Source organism: Myodes glareolus, chromosome 4 (assembly GCF_982192425.1).
Source record: "Myodes glareolus chromosome 4, mMyoGla1.1, whole genome shotgun sequence".
Lineage (NCBI taxonomy): Eukaryota > Metazoa > Chordata > Mammalia > Rodentia > Cricetidae > Myodes > Myodes glareolus.
The window spans coordinates 121,506,288-121,530,022 of NC_142029.1; the positions used below are offsets into that span (position 1 = coordinate 121,506,288).

Genomic DNA, 23,735 nt, shown 5'->3' on the forward strand with positions numbered 1-23,735 from the left:
CATCATAAGGAAAAGGCAAATCACTAAAAGTCGCAACCATAGGCACAAGATAAGTTATTATTTTAAGCCACTGAGGTTTAGCAAAATTGACTATGCATCAAGAAGTAACTGGAGCCAAATCAAAAAGAAGAGTTCATTTGGAATGCACATACTACAAATACAGTAGAATTTAAGGCAGGAGTATTCATATGTTTTGAACTATCAACATAACAGCACTATATTAACAAATGTTTTAACTCACTAATTATAAAAATGAAAGTTTTAGATTCATTTAAAACTTGAGACAAAGCTAATAGCTTGAAAACACAATTATACTGTTTATTATACATAATACACTATATATGTACATACATGTATACACACTTAGATGTATTAAGTACTGAAAATTAAAACCAGTAAGCTTTACCATTATTTGGAAAATTTAAAAGGAACAAAAACAGCAGTCTTTTAACATACAAGGAACATACACAAAAAAGTGACAGTGTGGCATTAAAATAAATGCAAAATGAGTAACTCTAGAGTTAACTTCATTCTTATTCCAGGCACTAACATTTTATAATAAAATATCACAGCTTGATTTTTTTGAAAACATGTTTTAAAAAGACTTACTAAAACACATATTTTATAAACACAAGGTTTTCTCAAAATCAGATGTTGAGACCAATAAAACTTAAGCACTTTTATTAGGAACATTTCCTGAATTTATATTATTTGACACTTGTGACAATATTAAAAACCCAATACAGTGATTTGGCTACAGAATTTAACTTTATACAAACCCCAAACAACTAAGAATTGTGCTGTTTCAGACAATTATTTTTGGATTACCAAAATTCAAATTATTTTAAGGTCCAGAAATAAAAACACATATTCATTTATGTATATTTCATTATCATTTAATTCTTTAATCATTTTCCTTAACAAAGATACTATACCCTACTATTAAAAAAAGGAAAAAGAACCCTTTAATAAAACTATGAAAATAGCCCTGTTAGTTCTGAGTACATCTAGTTTTCTTTAAAAGCATAAAAGAAGCTACCAGACTCTACCTGGAAGCAGACCCACATTCCACTGAAGTCTTGTTAAACCTCTGGAAACAAGTCCTTCTCTAGGCTAAGCAAACAACTGAAACAGCTAGAAGTTAGGTACAGAAAGAACATGAACCAATAATTCTGATACATCTGCTCTTATTCCACTATCACTCAAATCAAGTTCCCATGAGGAAGAAAACAGTTTGACCTAGCATGGATGTCAGTGACTAGAGTAGCCAGCTGCTGCTGCTTTCCCTAGAGACCAAGGCAAAGTTGCTTGTAAATATACATAAACTGAATGGGCTCAGCAGAGGAAACGACACATGCAGGGTACACTTATCAGCTTTTACTTTTGGTGACATCAAATGGTTTCCACCACTGAGCAAACTGCAATGTTTTCTTCCTCTGGTCCTCAAAGCTTTCTCTGATGCCCTTCTTCCATAGCCTGGGCTCTAGATCCAGCATACCACCAATGATTTCCTTTTAAAGAGTAAGAAAAATATGAAAGTATACATGTACAAACAATGCAATCAAGAATGGAACTACTCATTAATTCTGCTATTAAACATATTATTAAGTAGTTCTTTGTGACAATGTACACACATTACCTATTAGTTTCAAGCAAGAAACTTTATTTGCAATCTTAACTAGAAATTCTGTTATCCTGAGAGTACTTGTGGTGTCTCTTGGGAAGCAAATTGTCTGCTTGGTTACTCATTAGTATATCTATCTAATGGTAGCAAAAAGGATAAAGAAAGTGAAATTTAATTTCCTTTCTCATAAAGATACATAATATGTCAACAGAGAGCTCATAAGAGAATATGGAGATGTGGTGAGAACCAGAATAATAAGTCTCAGTTATATGGTTGGAAAAGGGAGGTGACAAAGACCAGAAGACATTTAAAACAAACAAATGAATATCCTACTTGTTGGATAAACCAGAAAAGGGAACTACCCATCATAAGAAAGTATTCTGCATATGATCTCAAGAGAGACAAGCCAAATTCAGATTTAGTAAAAAGTTTCCTGGCATCATGCCATTTAAACAGTACAGTCTGAGAAAGGGTAGTTTATGTGTCTGTCTGAAACTGTCTCTAGACAACTGCATGAATTATTTGAGAGTGCAAGATAGGTTCTCATTCTCTTACTGCAAAACAGACTATTTTCCATTGTTCTCTGAATAATTAATTTCTTGGGAAACAAGTCAAAAAAGGATAGAAAGTAGTTCATAACACATGGATGCTCTGATGCATGGGGAAATTGCCTGTTCAATCTTAAAACTACAATGCATGAGTAATATTTGAAGAGGAGACAATTCACCCAATGAAAATTGAAAAAGTAAAACAATGGGTGAATGGTGTCCTTTCCTCTAGAAAACAATCTGTAAAAATATGAATCGAGAGCTCTAAATCCAAAGCTAAAGAGCAGCTAAAAATCTCTAGGGAACAACAACAGAATTTTTCAGAGTAGTGCAAACAAGGTTGTTCTTTGTTGTTGTTTTGTTAATTCTGTAGAAAAAAATTCTGCAAACTTCTCAAACAAGGGATGGGCAAGAACTCAGTTGGTAGGTAGAGTAGTAGAATGTGTGCCTGACATGCATGAAGCTGTGGGTTTGATGCCTAAGACTATATATAAAAACAGGCATGATGGTACACTCCTGGAAAGTCACATCAGGAGGTGGAGGTAGGATGATCAGGATTGTAAGGACATATTCAGTTATGTGGTAAATTCAAGATCCAGTTGGGTCATGTGAGAATCTATAAGCAGTAATTCAAAAACGAATGTGATTTTAGAATCTGGGTACTCATTAAGGACAGCAGTTCTGGATCCAAACCTATGGAGCTCTGTTTCTTCTTGGCACATCCCAATTCACTGTAGAAGATTATCTTATGCAGATGAGAGTAGGGCAGAGGAGGAAGCAGGGTGGGCAATTATGAACTGTCAGAAGAGTTTATCAAGAACCCTCTCTTTAGACGCACAGACACATAGAAGTGATATGAGAAGGCCTGCACTAGGCCCAAATTCATTTTGCCAATTTGAAATGCCTCATTAATTCCATTTCAGTTCCTGACAAGACTTTAGATACATAGTTGAGTAGACCTCTAATTTAAGGAATATACTCTTAAAAAGGCATTTTTTTTCTTCCCTGAAAGAAACTACTGGCAGTCAAATGACTGGGATTTTCTTTCATATGTGCCCAGAACTTAACTGTGTGAAATGGGTCATTTATTTGTTCTGGATTATACTTTAAATGAAGAGCTGAAACTATTTATTCTCTCCAATAACCATAACTTAGGGTTCCTGGGTTTTCTCATATAGCACATAACCCCAGGCAAGTTACACAATCTCTCTGCAATTTATAGTTTTCTAATCTGTACAACAAATTTTAGATCAAAATCTAGTTACTGAGAGCACTAGATGACTGCTTGGACAGTAGATAGGCACACTGTAAGCCCTTAATAAATGTGAGAAAATATCACAATTTTTCAGGACAAAGCTGTCTGATTTCAAAGTCAGAAAAGCATTATGGTCATTAAGACTGAAAACACTGTCAAAATAATATCTGACATGATCATGAATATTCTGGTATATTTTTACTGTTACCTCTTAAACCCCATCCCTCTCTCTCAAACTTGTATAGAGAACAACTCACCAAATTCTAGTACATTGTGTTCAAACTTAATTTTCTTTCATACTTTTGTGAAAATATTAACAAAATCACTAAACTTTAGTGTTTTATCAAATTTCTGAGTATACCTTTCCAAAGTAACGAGGAAATTTGTGTTGATCTTCAATGACGTGGGCAAATCCCCCCTGAAGGCCAAATTCTACGGCAAAATAAGGCAAGCTTCTAGGCACCTAAGTAAACAAACAAGTTACATATGAAATAGGAAAGCTATGGTATCTCCAATTCTCTGCCATGAGAGAACTTGTAATCTATAAGGAGAATGTACATGACAAACTTCCAATGACCTAACTGTCCAAGGAAAAGATTTCATTCTAATAGTCTTTCAGTCAGACAGATCTTCATCAAGTCTAGCAATTCACAATAAAAACAACTTCTTTCCTGTTCATGAAGACAGTGGAAAAAAGGTATTCAATCTTTTTACAAAGAACAATTTTCCTATGATTACACAAACAAAAGTTTATTTTGTTCATATTATACTTAGGATGAGGGAGCTTGATCATATATTTGTGGCTGTGTTTACAAATGCATAAAAATCTTTACTATGACATTTATCAAATATAAATAAATTTATAATTTTTATTTCTTTCACTAATTAGTGAGATAAATACAACACTATTTAGTGTATCAAGTTAATTTCACAATACCTTGGGATCAGCTACGTTTTACCCTTTTCTCCCTCCCTTTACACACACACATACAGACACACAAACAAGGGGGGAGGTTAGAATTTTAATCTCCTTACTCATTGAAAAGAACTATAATTTCTTGCTTTTATGCAGCAGATTTTGTATCTTTGTAAGGTTTTCCTCTAAAGTTCCAACTTTTACCACTACATATCATCCAGGTTAGTCAATATACAGTAAGCTTCCCCTCTAAAACCACTATGCAAGCAACATGACTCATCTGGACCACATATTCCCACTTGGTATTGGGTACTTAAGAAGGTACAATTTCAGAGTTTACAGTAAATATAGTAGGAACAGAGAAGTCCTTTGTAGTCATTATAAGTCAAATAAAATTAGAGACAACAAAATGTTTCTCATAAAGCAGGAAAAAAATCAGTCTACAAAGTAATATAAACATTAAAATGTTGCTTTGTGTATTTATATGTTTTCTATAGTCCCGTATTTTTAATGATAATAGTCATTACTGACAATTAAGAAAAAATAAAGTAAAAACAGACCCACAGACAAAGCTTTAAGCACATCTCTGATTCTCATGAGTATGTCATGTCAGACAATTCTGCAACATTTGAATCTAAGGGGAAACACGAAGCATTCTGAGGTTTGTTAGGAATATCCAAGAGAAGGATGTTTATGTAACTCCCCAGCTCTAATTTTAGCATACAGGAGACTTACTTTCATTTCTATGCCCTACAAGAATGCTCTGTGAAAAGTTATTCAGTGACAATAGGAAAGAAGGCTCCATTGGAAACTGACCTAACTAGCTCATCGGGCATGCAGCATGCAATACTTTGAGAAATAACTTGAAGGAATATATAGTGCCAGCACTCTTTCATTTTCTTTGTATTACACTCTGGTAGGCAGAATAATGGGTCCTGAATATACTACTTTACATGGCAAAAGAGACATTAAATGGCATGAACAAGTTTAGAGTCTTGAAATAAAATGGTGATGCCACGATATTCACATGAGATAAATATAATCATGAGGATAATTACAAGAAATAAAAGGCCTGAGGTATAAAGACTGGTAGGTACCTAACTCTTCATTGAAGGCAGTAGAAGGCCACAAGCCATAGACATAGATAGCTTTTATCAACTATAAGATAAGAGTGTCTTCTCTTCTCTAGAACTGATGACAGATGCTTATAGTCAAAGCCACTCAGGAGGCTGAAGTAGGAGGGCTTCAAGTTCAAGGACTTGGGTATAAAGAGGTCAAAGCTGGCTTGAGAGACCATTCAGCAAGTACTTAATAAGAAAAAACAAAACTAAGGCAGGGGATATGGCTCAGTGGGAATGTTCTTGCCTTATAGGCACAAAGCCCCAAGTTCACTCCCAGTCCATTAAAAAAAAAATTTCTTCTCCACAGTCTTCAGGAGACACCAATAGAGTGTGTAGTCCATACTTCCAACAAAGGCACTTGTTGACAAAGGCACTGGCATCAGAGTTTGTACATTTGTAATCATTAGCACTCTCCATTTCCTGCCTTTTCCATTGTAAGGAAAACTGCTGAAACTCCAGTTCCGCTCTTTAACAGTTTACACAGAAATAGGGTCTGACCTTCAAGTTCCAGAAGGCAACCAAAGGCAATGGCAACAGCCCATATTGTTTTAGGAGGTTCTTGTATTCCTGCAACCATCAACATGTGGAGCGGTTTCCAAAGCCTAGCACTAGGATTTCTGTTAGAAAGAGCATGGCTTATAAAACAGTATGTTACCCTATGCCTTTTTCAAACAACCTTAATATTATATATCTCTCTTTTGTGGTGATATTTTGTTTACACTATAACAATGCTTGCCTGAAGATCAGAGTGCAGACTAAGCCACTAGTTAGTCATAGAGGCCAGGCAGTGGTGGTTTATACCTTTAATCATAGCACTTGGGAGGCAGAGGCAGATGGATCCCTGAGTTCAAAGCCACCCTGGGTTACACAAGATTGAGCCAGTCTAAAAAAAATAGAGCTAGGCAGAATTGGCTCACATCTTTAATCCCAGTATTTGAAGTCACATAACTTTAATCCCAGCACTAGGGAGGTGGAAAAAGGAAGGGATATGGCTGGGCAGAGAGAGGAATATACGGCAGGAGGAGACAAGAGCTCAGTTCATTCAGTCTGAGGTGTTGTAGAGACAGGACTGTCTCTGGTCTGAGCATTAGAAGAGGCAAGAACTCTCTAGAAGATGACCATTTTCCTTATCTCATCCTTCAGCTTTCACCCTCTGATGATTCTGAGTTTTTACTATTAAAAACAATTAGAATTCGTGCTACACTCCTTCCCTAGCCCCTTTATTATGCTTAGTTTCCTCCCTTATCCCCAGTTAATAGTCCTCCATTTTCACCATTATCACTTTCATAGTACCTGCCTCCTGCTATCCTCTTTTCTAAAGCTTCTTCTCACCTCATCCTCCCATGGTTCCTTCTACTTTACTGGCTACTTCAGATACTCCAGGTTATCTACTCAAATCTCAAGATTCAGATCTAGGACCCTCAAGTAAGAGACAACAAGCAGCATTTAGGACTTAGAGGAACTGAACTAGACCTGAACTGAAAGCCTCCTCTGGGGGGGACTAGTTCTCATAGTATGTAAGCTGCCAAAAGAGGATCAATCCATCCTCCTATCAAGCTGTAAAGTCTATGAATCCTAGCAATGATGAGACTAGCAAAATATCACCAATGTTCTAAGAATGGTTCTTCTATCTTTAGGGGAGTCAAAGCTGTCTAATTGGACTTAAGGCCAACTTAATAGTAGGAAATTCATGCCTGGTTCTATAAATGTAGCCTACTACTCATGGCTAGACTGCTAGAGAGGTCCTAGACCAGAAAGAGAACCTACTACTGCCATTTTCCTAACCCAGTGTAATGTCTGTGTTCAAATATTTATACTCACAGATGAAGTATAGCTGTCAGCTCTCATCAAAAAATTCTTTTTTTAGCAAACGTGAACTATTACAGAGAACCAGAATTGGTCAAAATGCAGAGAATAAGGAATAAGAGAATAAGTCTGTGTGTGGTTGCTTAATCCCAACTGATACATCTGCAATGCAAGCCCTACAGCTAAGGCTCAAGAGAGAGAAAGCAAAATAAATAAATAAATAAAATAAAAAAATAAATAAATTTAAGAGCTAGAGGTTCATGAGGCTTGTAAAAAAAATGCATGCAAGAAGTCTGAAGAATATGGTGACCTGAACAAGAGCAGCATAACAACAAGACTGACATAACAACATAGATGGGGCCACAACCAAGACAGAGTTACAAGTGATCAATGGCTGCTAAGAGCAAAAGTTTCCTCCAGGAACAAGCTCTAACAGAGCATGTCAAATCCCAAGTGATCAACCCTAGACATACTTACATAACAAAAATAGACTATGAATTGGACAGAGGAGAGGTATGTATGGAGGCTCAGAAGTGAGGAAGTTAAGAGTGTTGTTCAGATGAATAGCAAAACTGTGAAAACTGCCCAGTTTTTCAGTCCAAATTTTTCCCTCTGATTTCAATAGTAATGACTAATTTCCTCAAATTTCCCTTGAAAGCAGTTTTCTTAATTAAAAAGCAAGAATCCTCTAAATATTGACTGTTACATTTTCCATAAAATTCACCTTAATTTTTGTAAAATTAATCAAGAATTTCCATCTCTCTCAATACAACAGCTTTGCTTTTTCTTAAAAAAATAGTTGCCCATTTTCTTGATATATTTTTTTGTTAACATATGATCCCTTTGCTGTGAGCACTCAGATCTGTTTACATCATCTACTGTTCGAGCCATGGGCTTGGAATCACACTGCAAGAAATCTAAAGACCATAGAAATGGGACACTAACACTCAAATGACATTGAAAAAAATAAACTCAAAAGAATCAGAAGAAAGTACAAATACATGAACTCCATTGAAACCTAAGAATGCACTTGGAGAAAAAACAATAAGCCCCAACTGCAAAGAGGAAGACAAAAAACTTTTGAAATTATTAAGGCCACAAAACATTCACAAGAATGTTTATAAGTCTTTCTGATATAAAATTTTAAAGTGACTAAGCATTTATTCACTTAATATTCTGAAACACATTACTTTAAAAGGCACTGAATAGTGGGGTACCCTGAAAGTTGGCTTTTTTTGGAACTCTTCTGGAATTAAGATCTTCTCACAACTCCACCAAAATGGACATTAAGATGCACTAGGAAGTTATCTGTCTTCTTCCCTATCTACTATAACTTTTTAAAAGTTTCCAGTAAAAAAAAAAAAAATTCTATGAATCCCTACTGCTTCAAGGGTTCCTGTCTTCAGACTACTGGTGCTGAAGACTGACTCCTGCTCTTATATGTAGTCACACCTGATTCTTGTTTTCCCTATCAGTTAAGTTAGTAAGAGCACCTGGATATGTACTTCACGTATTACATCTACGTTTTCAAAAAGCAAGCTTAAGTACTAGATGTTCCACAAGCTACACTTACAGTAGCAAATGTGGAAAAATACATTTCTTTTAAATTTTCTACTTCGAATACATTGGCCATCATTACACTTTTATGAAAAAATTTTGAGTATGAAATTATGATGTCAAGAACAAAAATTGGAGTAGCTCAACCGGAGGGGTAAGTGGGATAAGTGTGTGCCCACCCGGCCGGCCAGACGCCCCAGGAAGGGAGCACAGGCACCCTCCAATCCCCTAAACTTTCTGGCCATTCAGTGGGGCTTCTCCCCGGCTACTGGCTTTCCCTACTTATCCCACTCCAGCATGCCCCCAAACACCCCTTTCCATCTGTGGGGTCCTAGGATACCCCAACTCAGCCTGCTTCTGTGCTGAGGATCTGGGGACACCGTGGTGAGTGCAAGGTTGCAGGGGGTTCTTTGTTGAACCGAGCCGGCATCTACCAAGCCTGCCCTTTTGTCTGTGAGGTCCTTGGGCAGCAAGTGGCCCTGATCCAGTATCAGTAGATTCATCTGGAGGGATCCACCACCACAGCCTACTTCAGGATAGAGAGGATCTGAGAGCCAACTCCAGTGTTGAGGGGACCTAAAAGAGGGCACATCAAGAAAAACCCCCAAGTACACAGATAGCCAAGTAAAGATCGGACCAAGCAGCCAAGACTCTCCTAATAACATTTGAAGGAAGAGATGGGCTGGCACCAATGCAAGAATCTCTCCAACAATCTGGAAAGCTACACCAGAATCCAGCGAACATACATGAGGAAGACTTGAACACCCTAATCCAGAAGAAGTAGAAGAAATAAATGGACATTAAATGTAACATTATGAAAGTGTCAGAGAATATTAAACAGGATGTGAAAAACTCCTTTAAAGAAATGGATGAGAAGACTTACAAAAACTTAGAAGAAATGAATAAATCGGGGCTGGAGAGATGGCTCAGAGGTTAAGAGCATTGCCTGCTCTTCCAAAGGTCCTGAGTTCAATTCCCAGTAACCACATGGTGGCTCACAACCATCTGTAATGGGGTCTGGTGCCCTCTTCTGGCATGCAGGCATACACATAGACAGAATATTGTATACATAATAAATAAATATTTTTTTAAAAAAAGAAATGAATAAATCCCTCAAAAATACCCAAGAAATGCAATCAAACAGGTAATGGAAATAGTTCAAGACTTGAAAACTGAAATGGAGGCAATGAAGAAAACACAAACCGAGAGATGGCAGGATACGGAAAATCTGGGTAAACAAACAGAAACTACAGAGACAAGTATAACCAACAGAATACAAGAGATAAAAGAATCTCAGATGCTGAAGATACTATAGAGGAAATAAACACACTAATCAAAGAAACAAAAATCCAACAAATTCTTAACACAAAACATCCAGGAAATCTGGGACACCATAAAAACACCAAACCTAAGAATGATAGGGGTAGAAGAAAAGAGAAGAATCATAGCTCAAACACCCAGAAAACGTAGTCAACAAAATTATAGAAGAAAACTTTCCCAATCTAAAGAAGGATATTCCTGTACAAGAAGCATACAGAACACCGAATAGATTAGATAAAAAAATCCCCTTGCCATATAATAATCAAAACACAAAACATACAGAATAAAGAAAGAATATTAAGAGCTAAAAAGGAAAAAGGTCAAGTAACATATAAAGGTAAACCTATCAGACTTACACCAGACTTCTTTATGGAAACCATGAAAGCCAGAACGTCTTGGATAGATGTGCTGCAGAAACTAAGAGACCATGGGTGCAAGCCCAGACTACTAAACGCAGCCAAGCTTTATTTCACCATCAATGGAGAAAACAAGATATTCCAGGAAAAAAACAAATTTAAACAATACGGAGCCACAAACTCAGCCTTACAGAAAGTAATAGAAGGAAAATCACAACCCAAAGAAGCCAACAACACCCACAATAACTCAGACATCTAACAGCCCTCCACCAGCAGAACTCAAAGAAACATACAAACAATCCAAAAAAAAAAAAACCCAAATAAATCTGAGTTAACAACCACTGGTCATTAGTATCACTTAATATCAATGGACTCACTTCACCTATCAAAAGACACAGGTTGTTCAATAGCCTGCCTGCAGCAAGACAGGCCTTTTGTCAGTGAGATCCCTGACCAGCAAGGGGCACTGGTCCTGTAGCAGAAGATCCATCAGAGGGGTGAGTGTGCTCCTGACCCGCGGCAAAAGCCCGGAAACAGAGCACAGACATTCCCCGACCCCCTTAACTCCCTGGTCATACTGCAGGGGCTGCTCCACCCTCTCTCCTTCTATCCCATCCCAGCTTTCACCCAGGAACCCCTTCCCTTCTTCCTCCCTTCCGCGGGGCCATAAAAATCCCCCAGCTCAGCCTGTATGGGGGCTGGGACTGGCTGGTGAGTGCAACCAGGCAGGAGGGAGTTCCTTTGTTTCAATAGCCTGCCTGCAACAAGGTAGGCCTTTTGTCTGCGTGATCCCTGACCAGCAAGGGGCACTGATCCTGTAGCAGAAGATCCATTGGAGAGCATTTGAAGGAAGAGATGGGCAGGTGCCAAAGCAAGAATTTCTCCAACAATCTGAAAAACAACATGAAAACACCAGAACCCAGTGATCTTACAACAGAAGGATTTGAACACCCTAATCCAGAAGATGTGGAGAAAAGTGACATTATGAAAGCGATAAGAGTTCCTTAAACAGGATATAAATAACTCCCTTAAAGAAATGGATGAGAAGAATAACAAAAAATTTGAAGAAATGAGTAAATCCGTAAATGATGTCCTGGGAAACCAAGAAAAAACAATCAAACAGGTAATGGAAATAGTTCAAGAATTGAAAACTGAAATGGAGGCAATAATGAAAACACAAACCGAGGGCTGGCTGGATAAGGAAAATCTAGGTAAACTAACAGAGACTAGAGAATCAAGCATAACGAATAGAATACAAGAGATAGAAGAACGAATCTCAGATTCTGAAAACACCATAGAGAAAATAAACACTCTGATCAAAGAAAACAGCAAATCCAACAAATTCACAACACAAAACATTCAGGAAATTTGGGACACAATAAAAGGACCAAAACTAAGAATAATAGGGGTAGAAGAAGGATAAGAATTGCAGAATAAAGGCCCAGAAAAAATATTCAACAAAATTAAAAAAGAAAACATTCCCAACCTAAAGAACGATATTCCTATGAAGGTTCAAGAAGCATACAGAACACCGAATAGACTGGATTAAAACAAAACAAAACAAAAAAACAAACAAACACCCCCTCGTCATACATACAGATTAAAGAAAGAATATTAAGAGCTGCAAAGGAAAAAGGTCAAGTAACTTATAAAGGTAAACCTATCAGACTTACACCGGATTTCTCTATGGAAACCATGAAAGCCAGAAGGTCCTGGATAGAGGTACTGCAGAAACTAAGAGACCATGGATACAAGCCCAGACTACTATACCCAGCCAAGCTATCGTTCACTATCAATGGAGAAAACAAAATATTCCAGGATAAAAACAAATTTAAACAATATGTAGCCACAAATCCAGCCTTAGAGAAAGTAATAGAAGGAAAATCACAACAAAAGGAATCCAACATTGCCAACACAGAAATCAAGTGACCCTTCACAAGCACAACTCAAAGAAAGGAAACACACAAACTCTACTGCCCCCCCAGAAAAAAAAATAACCGGAGCTAACAATCACTGGTCATTAATACCACTTAATATTAATGGACTCAATTCACCTATAAAATGGCACAGACTACAAGATTGGATACGAAAACAGGATCCAACATTCTGCTGTTTACAAGAAACACACCTCAACCACAAAGACAGACATTACCTCAGTGTAAAGAATTGGGAAAAGGTTTTTCAATCAAACGGACCCTAAGAAACAAGTGGATGTGGCTATACTAATATCTAACAAAATTGACTTCAAATTAAAACCAATCAGAAGAGATGGAAATGGACACTTTATACTCATAACAGGAACATGAAATCTCAATCCTGAATATCTATGCCTCTAATATAAAAGCATCCACATGTTAAAGAAAAATTACTAGAACTCAAAGCACACAACAAACCCCACACACTAATAGTAGGAGACTTCAACACTCCTCTCTCACCAATGGACAGGCCAACCAGACAGAAACCTAACTAACGGAGGTAATGAATCAAATGGACTTAACAGACATCTATGGAACATTCCACCCAAATAGGAAAGACTATACCTTCTTCTCAGCATCTCATGGAACCTTCTCGAAAATTGATCACATACTCGGCAACAAAAAAATTTTTGTTACCACAGATACAAAAAAATTTTAGTAACCACCTGTGTCTTATCGGATCACTACTGAATAAAGTTAGAATTCAACAACAATTCTACCCCCAGCAAGCCTACAAACTCATGGAACCTGAACAGTCAGCTACTGAACCACCCCTGGATCAAGGAAGAAATAAAGAAAGAAATTAAAGTCTTCCTTGAATTCAACGAAAATAAAGCCACAACATACCCAAACCTATGGAACACTATGAAAGCAGTGCTAAGAGGAAAGTTCATAGCACTAAGTGCCCAATTAAAGAAAATGGAGAAAGCACAAATTGGAGACCTAACAGCACACCTGAAAGCTCTAGAAAAAAAAAGAAGCAGACTTAGCCAGGAGGAGTTGAAGACTGGAAATAATCAAACTGAGGGCTGAAATCAACAAAATAGAAACACAGAAAACAATCCAAAGAATCAATGAAACAAAAAGCAAGCTGGAACTTAGAGAAAATCAACAAGATTGACAAACCCCTATCCAAACTAATCATAAGGCAGAGAGAGAGAAGACACAAATTAAAAAGATAAGAAATGAGAAGAGGGGACATAACAACAGACACTGAGGAAATTCAGAGAATCATTAGGTCTTACTACAAAAGCTTATATTACACAAAGTTGGAAAAGGTAAGAGAAATGGACTTGTTTTTAGATAAATACCATATACCAAAATTGAATCAAGACCAGGTGAACAATTTAAATAAACCTATAAGTCGTGAGGAAATAGAAGCTGTCATAAAAAATCCTCCACACCAAAAAAAAAGAGCCCAGGACCACATGTTTTAATGCAGAACTTCCAAGAAGAGCTGATACCTACACTCCTTAATGTGTTTCAAAAGAGTCTTTGCCAAACTCTTTTTATGAAGCTACAGTTACCCTGATACCAAACCACACAAAGACTCAACCAAGAAAGAGAATTACAGACCAACCTCACTCATGAACACTGATGCAAAAATTCTCAATAAAATACTGGCAAACAAAATCCAAGAACACATCAAAAAAAATATTCATTATGATCAAGTAAGCTTCATCCCAGAGATACAGGACTGGTTCAACATACAAAAATCTATCATATAAATAAACTGAAAGAAAAAAAAACATGATCATTTCATTAGATGCTGAAAAAGCATTTGACAAAATTCAACACCCCTTTATGATAAAGGTCTTGGAGAGGTTAGGGATACAAGGATCATATCTAAATATAATAAAAGCAATATACAGCAAGCAAACAGCTAATATCAAATTAAATGGGGAGAAACTCAAAGCCATCCCATTAAAATGAGAAACAAGACAAGGCTATCCACTCTCACTATATCTCTTCAACCTAGTGCTTGAAGTTCTAGCAATAGCAACAAGACACCATAAGTAGATCAAGGGGATTCGAATTGGAAAGGAAGAAGTCAAACTTTTGTTACTTGCAGATGATATGATAGTGTACATCAGTGATCCCAAAAACACTACGAAAGAACTCCTACACCTTCAATGATGTGGCAGGAAACAAGATCAATCCAAAAATTCAGTAGCCCTCCTATACACAAAGGATAGAGAAGCAAGAGAGGGAAATCAGAGAAACTTCACCTTTCACAATAGCCACAAATAGCATAAAGTATCTTTGGGTAACTCTAACCAAGGAAGTAAAAGATCTATTTGACAAGAACGTTAAGTCTTTGAAGAAAGAAATTGAAGAGGACACCAGAAAATGGAAGGATCTCCCATGCTCTTGGATTGGGAAAATCAGCATAGTAAAAATGGCAATTCTACCAAAGGCAATCTATAGATTCAATGCAATCCCCATCAAAATTCCAACAAAATTCTTCACAGACCTTGAGAGAACAATAATCAACTTCATATGGAAAAACAAAAAACCCAGGATAGCCAAAACAATCCTATACAATAAAGGAACTTCCGGAGGCATTACCATCCAAGACACCAAGCTCTATTACAGTAATGAAAACAGCTTGGTATGTCATAAAAACAGAGATGTTGACCAATGGAATTGAATTGATGACCCGGATATTAACCCACAAACCTATGAACACCTGATTTTTGACAAAAGAGCTAAAATTATAAAATGGAAGAAAGAAATCATCTTCAACAAATGGTGCTGGCATAACTGGATGTCAACCTGTAGAAGAATGAAAGAAGATCCATATCTATCACCATGCACAAAACTCAAGTCCAAATTGATTAAAGACCTCAATATAAATCCGACCACACTGAATCTGATAGAAGTGAAAGTGGGAAGTAGACTGCAACACATGGGCACAGGAGACCGCTTCCTACGTATAACCCCAGTAACACAGATAACAAGAGCAACAGTGACTAAATGGGGCCTCCTAAAACTGAGAAGCTTCTGTAAAGCAAAGGACATTGTCATTAAGACAAAAAGGCATTCTACTGAATGGGAAAAGATCTTCACCAACCCTGCATTAGACAAAAGTCTGATCTCCAAAATATATAAAGAACTCAAGAAACTGGTCATGAAAATTCTAATTAACCCAATTAAAAAATGGGGTACTGAACTGAAAAGAGAATTCTCATCAGATGATATTCAAATGGCCAAAAGACACTTAAGGTCATCTTCATCCTCCTTAGCAATCAGGGAAATGCAAATCAAAACAACTTTGAGATACCATCTTACACCTGTCAGACTTGCTAAAATCAAAAACACCAATGATAGCCTATGCTGGAGAGAAACACTCATCTATTGCTGGTGGAAATGCAAACTTATACATCCACTTTGGAAATCAGTGTGGCGGTTTATCAGGAAATTGGGAGTCAACCTCCCTCAGGATCCAGCAATACCACTCTTGAGAATATACCCAAGAGATGTCCTATCATACTACAAAAGCATTTGTTCAACTATGTTCATAGCAGCACTATTTGTAATAGCCAGAACCTGGAAACAACCTAGATGCCCTTCTGTGGAAGAATGGATAAATAAAGTGTGGAATATATACACATTAGAGTACTACTCAGCAGTAAAAAACAATGGCATCTTGAATTTTGCATGCAAATGGATGGAAAAAGAAAATACTTTACTGAGTGAGATAACCCAGACCCAAAAAAGATGAATTTAGTGGACTCTAGCCATAAACAAAGTACATTAAGCCTATAGTTCACAAGCCTATAGAAGCCAAATAATAAGATGAACCCAAAGAAAAACATATATAGATCCTCCTGGAAATTGGAAGCAAACAAGATCGCTGGGCAAAAGTTGGGAGCATGGGGGTGGGGGTTGGGGTGGGAATGTAGGAAGGGGTAAGGGGGAGAGAGAATTGAGAAGGGAAAGACTGGGGAGAGCTTGGGAGAGTGGGAGGGTTGAGATGGAGGAAGGGCGGATACAGGAGCAGGGAAGAAGATATCTACATTAAGGGAGTCATTTTAGGGTTGGCAAGAGACTTGGCTCTAGAGGTGTTCCCAGGTGTCCAAGGGGATGTACCCAGCTAGATCCTTGGGCAGCAGAGTAGAGGGTGACTGAACTGGCCTTATCCTATAGCCACACTGATGAATATCTTGCATATCACCATAGAACCTTCATCTGACGATGGATGGAGTTAGAGACAGAGACCCACATTGGAGCATTGGACTGAGCTCCCAAGGTCCAAATGAGGAGGAGAAGGCGGGAGAACATCAGCAAGGAAGTCAGGACCATGAGGGGTTGGTCCACCCACTGAGACAGTATGCCTAATCTAATGGGAGCTCACCAAATCCAGCTGGACCAGGAATGAATGAGCATGTGATCAAACCGGACTCTCTGAATGTGCCTACCAATGGGGGTGTACTGAGAAGTCATTGTTAAAGGCTAGAACCTGTTTCTACTGCATGTGCTGGCTTTTTGGGACCCTATTTGGAGGCACACCTTCCTAGTCCTGGATGGAGCGGGGAGGGCCTTGAACTTCCCACAGGGCAGGGTACCCTGCCCTATCTTAAGGAGGGAGGGGGTGGGAGGAAGGTGAGGGTGCGAGCGGAAGGGGAATGGATGGAGGGGTGGAAGTGTAAATATTTGAATGGATAATAAAGAAAAAAGAACAAAAACTGTACATTAAACACTGTTTTCATGAGTCAGTAGAAAGAAGAGTAAACAAGACACTTAGGATGTTTTTTTTTTCCTTAAAATTCTGGTCCAGTTGTCTAGGGAATGAACAGAAAAAGATGGCAGACAAAACACTGACCTCTGAGTAAAACTATACCTTAAGTAGTACTATGAAATACACATCTTTGGACTGGCTGTTAGTGTGACAGGGAATGCTAGCCATCCATGAGTTTTGACTAAGATGTCTGACTTTCCAAAAGCAGAAATGGAGGGAAAATATTCCAAGGGTATCTACTTAAATAACAGTGGTCAAACATTTTCTGTCAAAAGGTCTCATGCTGAAATGCCTTTTATGGTTTGCAGGTCATGTAGTCTCTGGTAGACTATTGAACCCGTAGCAGCATGAAAAACCTACAGGGGCAATTTACATGCAAGTACAGCTGTATTTTTTTTAAAAAAAAAAAAACAATAATTCTGTATGGAAGACTGGGTTTAGCATAGAGGCTGAACTGACAGCCTTCACTATAGTAAACTCCACAAAAGCAATCACATTTTCTGTTCTGATCTACTACACAGAGCATGCCCAGAACAGAGCTGGTAAATTGCAGGCAAGCAATGAACACTAACAGAATGAGTTATTTTAAAAAGAAAATTCAAAAGCAATCTATGTTTATTAATCTCTATTTAATTTAATTTCCATTTCTACAAAATGATAGTCATTAGAGAAGTAGTTACTATATTGCATCTAAAAGTTGACTTAAAAGTCAAAACTGAACAATATATCCTTTAGCAAATCCTCATGAATGTGGCAAACACAGAATCTAACCCAACTAGTATATTCTAGGAATGTAGAAGGGAACTTTTATATAAAAAAACAGATCTGGGGTCTTGGAAATGGCTTAGCAGGTCTTTGCCACACAAGTGAAAAGACCTGAGTTGGGTTCCCCAGAACCCAATAAAGCTTGATGCGGTAGCATACATTATAACCTCAGGATTCTTATGGCAAGACTGAATGTAAAGACAAGAGAATCCCTGGAGGCTTACATTAGCTGGCCTAGTGTATATAGCAGCAACCAAGAGACCCTGTCTAAAACAGTAGAAGGCTAAGACCAGATGCACATATGCACACATATTCTTTTAATGGAATGGGAAGAAAGAGGGGGCAGAAAAAGAGCTAGGGTGTTCTAAACTCAAAATGGAGCCAACACAAACTGCTCCTTACATTAAAACACCAGTGACAAAAGTGTTCTCTTGAGAGGCTGTCACAGCAGAATCCATTGGCCATCATAGCTGATTATGGTGAATAAAAGGGGAAGAGGCTGAGGACCAGGAAGAAAAAATTATTTGAACAAATAAAATCCCCTATAAACAAATGAGATTTTATAGACCGCATAGACTGAAAACACTTTCTTGGTGAAGTGTACTTCTGCTTCACTTTTACTCACTCAGTCAAATGGCCTAATTCTCAAACAAGAGAATTCACATTTACAAAGATTCCCATACTATAGTAATTTCTTATTACAGAAAACTTAATACTCACAGATTTTCTAATATCTTTGGAAGATAAGTCAATCAACTTCTTATTCATGGACCATTCTTCATCAGATTCCATTATGGCTTTCTAGGAAACAACCATTTGAAAAACAAAACAAAAAAGAAAAATAATCAATAGAGTAGCAAACACAAAGAGACAGGTTTTTTTGTTACTTTGTTTTGTAGGTGAATACAGATTTCAGTGCACAGGACAGACTTGTTATGAATGGGTAAAAGCCTTAATTAGAGGATTTAAAACTAGAACTACTTAATGTTTTGAAGACCAAATTTTAGTCAGAGATAATATTGTTTTATTCCTAACTCTATAGTGACCACCTCAACTTCATGTGACAAAAAGCTATCCTTGAGAAGAGTAAATAATTTAAGATAAACACAAATTTCTTTTTGAATGCATAGAAATCTACTCAAATCAGTTCATTTTACTAGTCTCCTTCTGAATAAAAAAAGAAATGTATATTATTTGTGAGTATCAAAAACTATTTAGGACCAAACAACTGGTAGTAAACATTTTGAGAAAAATTACTCTCAAAACTAAAGTCTACTTTTTAAAAGTAAGGATAAAAATACATAGAAATGGAATTTTAAGGCTTCCTAAGTTAAATAGTATAGGTACTATTTATAAAATAATCTTTTATTTTTTACTTTTGGCTACCATTAAGGAAACACATTTTAAGGTGAAATTAACATTCAATTAAATCCAATTTAAAGTATGTCGGATAGGCTGTTATTCCCAATTTACAACTGCATGAGATCATTTTTCTAGAGTTATATTTGGAAGTACCTCATGGTAAAACAATGACTTCACTAGCGGCATTAAAACAGAAACTGTAAGTCACTGGTGATGGTTTATTTATAGGTCTAAGCAAGCCTCCTTAAACAAAAAGTTCAAAAGTCATTATATAGAAATATATTTAGAGTATTTTATGCTTACCTCATTTCTTTGTATAAAATTTGGTATGATTGTATTTTAAAAAGTACATTACTACACATATATTCACCCAAAATTGAATGTGAAAATAATAAAAATATACAAAAAAAACTGTTTATAAATACCTTAAAATAGATGGGAGCCATATCACCCATTTCCCTTGGGAGAGGAATACACTCATAAACCATATGATACTGCTTTTTCATACCCATGTTAGTCTCTAAAAAGATACAATCCAATCCTTTTTCTTCAAACATCTTTACCAATGATTTCCTAAATATCTAGAAGATGGGAAAAATATGACAGACATATATTCAAAAATTACTCTAAATTCACAAAGGTTTTTAATCTCAAAAACTACTGGTTAGATGGAACAATTTGAGATAATCAATTGCATTAAAGGCAAAATTTTCTTCAACTAAAAAATACAAAACAATTTGAATCGTTCTCATTTGCAATTGTGGTTGTTCAAGTATGCTTTGATGAAACTATCTGAACATTTTCTGCCAAACATAAGGTCAAAACCAGCGTTTTCAGATACTTACAAAGAAAATCACTGAAAAGGAGCTTCTTCATTTTCAAACAATACTTTTCTGTTAGGTCAAATCACTTTTCAAAAGTATATCTAATAAACCGTCCCCAGAGCATAATTAATTTGAGAGTCATGTACTGTGCTTTTTCAGTCTCACGGGTGCAGGCACCTCAGTACGCCACTCTTCACGCGTGTGCAATGTCTAATGTTTTTCCTTTTACAAGAACTACAATGACATTATTTGTATACAGATGGGCTTTTCCTCTCTTGCTCAGTTTTCTAGAATACCACTATTCTAGAATGCAACCTATAGTAGAAAACAGTATACCGTTGGGTATAGCACCTAAAATGTTATGTTCATATGTTGACTTCCTAGGGCACTGAAAAAATGCTTCAACCACCTTGAGGTTTTTCACCACTTACCTTAATTCCTCACAAAAAAAATATAACATACATACAAGATTCTTGTAATTGAAGGTTTTTGCACTGTATTTTATTGTAAGTTAAATCAATTTGTTATATATTTTTAAATGCACCTCGGAAAAGTCCTCCAATAATCCTAAAGACCAAGTTTACACACTTTTTTTTTTTACATAAAATTACCTAGTGTCACTAACACTTCCAATTTTTTTTTCACATCAAAAATATTCTGTCTTTGTTGCTCATTATGTTTGGCTTTTGACAAAACAACATAATTGTTCCATGAACTTTTGGAGTATCAACCTCAAAAAGCAAAGAAATAAGAGACTGCATTTCATAAAATGCAGGCAAACATATTCTTTTTTTGGCATTTTATCCATATTCTCTAAAACTAATATATACTGCCATCCCTTTGACAGCTTACAACTTCACATTTTCTATCTTGGGTCTCTGAAACCTCAACTCAGCTGACAGTACTTAACATGCTTTCTTTCTTAGTCAATATGAGGTCTTGAAATAATTCAGCAACAATTTAACCTATGCTATGCCTTTCAAACTCTCAAAGTATCAGCCACAAAAATATATAATTCATGTAAGTGACTTCATTGCCAGAGTATGCTATAAAGGGAACCAAGAAGAAACGGGGGTTGATATGGCAGCACAATCACCATAGTCTGAGGGCAAACAGTAATTGCTACCTGTAAAACTCTGACTCCACATATTTTCATTCTTTGGAACTTCTTTCTTCTAATAGTAAGAATTATTATCTCAAGCTGCACAAAGCACTAATTATAAATAGAATTGATTTTTAAAAGTGTGGAGAATTGTACACTGGTGTGGGAGAATTGTCTGTATTCTGTCAATCATGTTTTAAATAAATGCTGATTGGCCAGGCAGGAAAACCAGACAGGAAGTAGAGGTAGAGCAAAGAGACCAGGAGTATTCTGGGAAGCAGGAAGCTCCCTCTGCAGTTCTGCCCAGACCACCAGGGAGGCAACATGTAAGCTGCCCCACTGAGAAAGGTACTGAGCCAGGTAGCTAACATAGACAAAAATAATGGGCTAACATAAGTTATAAGAGCTAATAAGTAGCCTGAGTGAATGGGCCAATCAGTTGATAATCTTATGGAGTCCTCTATGTGATTTTCTTTGTGGCTTGCCGGCTGTGGGGTACCAGGCAGGACAGATACCCTAACAAGCAGGCCCCTTCATGTTAAAAATTACTTTGTTAGTACCCTCAGTAAACAAAAGATTTCAAAACAAGAATGTGGAGAAAATAATAGTAAGAGATGGAAACATAATGATCTTATAGACACCTAAAAATTGTTAAGTAGAGATATCAAACGTTGTTTAAATTTATCATAATAATTTGCAAAACCTCTTCATGAGCCTTGCAGACAATGAGCATGACAGTACTGACCTGAATCTCCTCCCAGATATCTTCATCCAACATTGTAGCTGCTTGAAGATGCTGTAGAGGGACTATGAGGCAGTGGCCCTCAGTAAGAGACCGGAAATTGGGTAAACATAAATAAACCTAGGGCAAATTTTAATGATTTAGTTATTTAGTTATGATTATAACAGATAAGAATACAGTAGTGAAACCATGACTATTTAAAAAGGCAGATTTGCTTTTATGAACTAGTTTTATTTCAATACTCTCAAAGATGCTATTTATACTTAAAACGTCACAGAAATAGTTTCTAATAAACTGGAAATTTAGAGCACGTGTCTCAGTTTTCATTGATAGACATCAAAAACTAAGATTTACTAAGAAAGAACCAGAACAAATGCCACTTGATCTTTTATCTGAGGGAACTATATACTTACAAACACTGAAAACAACAATTTTTGAAAAATAGAAAGACACAATGTAAATTTTATGAATGGAAATTCTTGGAAGAACTGCACCTTTTGCTGTTTAGAGCTAATGAACCAGACAGAGCTGTACTTGTTGAGGAGCCTAATGTGCTAGAAGTCAAAAACCAAATTACCCTGAGCTAACCGTTTACTCCTTAATAGATAGTCATTTATTTCCCTTCTCGTGTAAGCCCTAACATCCCTGTGACCAACAGGCAAACCTTCCAGAATGTCTAAAAAGCTTAAAAGCTTCAGATTGCTGAGATTTCCTGGCTGTTCTATAACTTACTTACCTGTTGTTTTCATAAACATATATGAAAGTGTCCTGGTGGGTTTTTTCCTTGATTTATAATTCTAAAAACATTAAGAAATTCCTACCACCCTGAAATACGGAACTTGAGATGACCTAAATCAGTGTTTCTGGGCTATGGTCATTCAAGTTTGGCTCTAGAAAAAAAAAAAATTTTTGTTTTTGTTTTCTTTTCTTGAGTCTAAAATATGTGTATCAGCAATTTCTCTCATTGTGGGAGAAAACTGAGTTAACCCAACTAAGGGAAAGAAAATGAGTCCAGGATAGCTTTCCTTTATGGTTAAACTCTATTTACATATATGAATTATCTATAACCCAGAACTATTTTTATTATATACAAGGAGATATTCATATGTATATGAGTGATGAGAAAGATAAAAAATAAATATGAATGTTCCCTAAATTATTACTTCCTAAAACTAGAACTTCTTCATTCAGTCACCCATTCTCATTTAATCCACTACAGTATTTTTTTTCCCTTAAACAGGGTTTTTCTGTATGGTCCTGGCTGTCCTAGAACTCTCTGTAGATCATGCTGGCTTCCAGGTGAGAGATCTGCTGGACTCTGACTCCCAAGTGCTAGGATTACAGGAGGGCTACTCTAGGTGTCTCTCTTTTCTCTGTTCCCTATCAAGGCTTTCCATTCGCTGTTGCCTCAAAGAAGATTTCTAGATCGTGTTTTCAAAATAACACTTTCCATGATTTTGTCCCTCACTTTATGAAAATATCCTTCTGAACCACAGTAAAGTTTAATTTGCTTATTTGATTGTATTTCAATAGAATAAAAGCTTCAGAAGTATAACTACCTAGAGCACTTCCCTAGGTGGAGCCCTAGATTAAATTCTCAATAATACTGCTCCACCAAATCCTTAAAAGAATAAACTTTTTTAAATGAACTAACTTTTATAATGTAAAAAGTAGTCATCAACAAGTATTTATTGAGTAAATGATTATGATATACTGTGAA

General features: G+C 36.7%; 1 protein-coding gene across 1 annotated transcript in view; it reads right to left on the bottom strand.

The window, feature by feature from the left end:
* Positions 1-293: 293 nt before the first annotated feature.
* Cwf19l2 (CWF19 like cell cycle control factor 2) overlaps positions 294-23,735 on the bottom strand; it is an 85,393-nt gene continuing 61,951 nt past the window's right edge. Inside the window, exons 14-18 of the mRNA XM_087905903.1 lie at positions 22,019-22,135; positions 19,773-19,928; positions 18,706-18,786; positions 3,789-3,890; positions 294-1,511 (exon numbers count right to left, since the gene is read on the bottom strand). Of these exons, the coding sequence (XP_087762029.1) occupies positions 1,371-1,511; positions 3,789-3,890; positions 18,706-18,786; positions 19,773-19,928; positions 22,019-22,135 (597 nt within the window). The 3' untranslated portion in view covers positions 294-1,370. The remainder of the gene's footprint in view (positions 1,512-3,788; positions 3,891-18,705; positions 18,787-19,772; positions 19,929-22,018; positions 22,136-23,735) is intronic.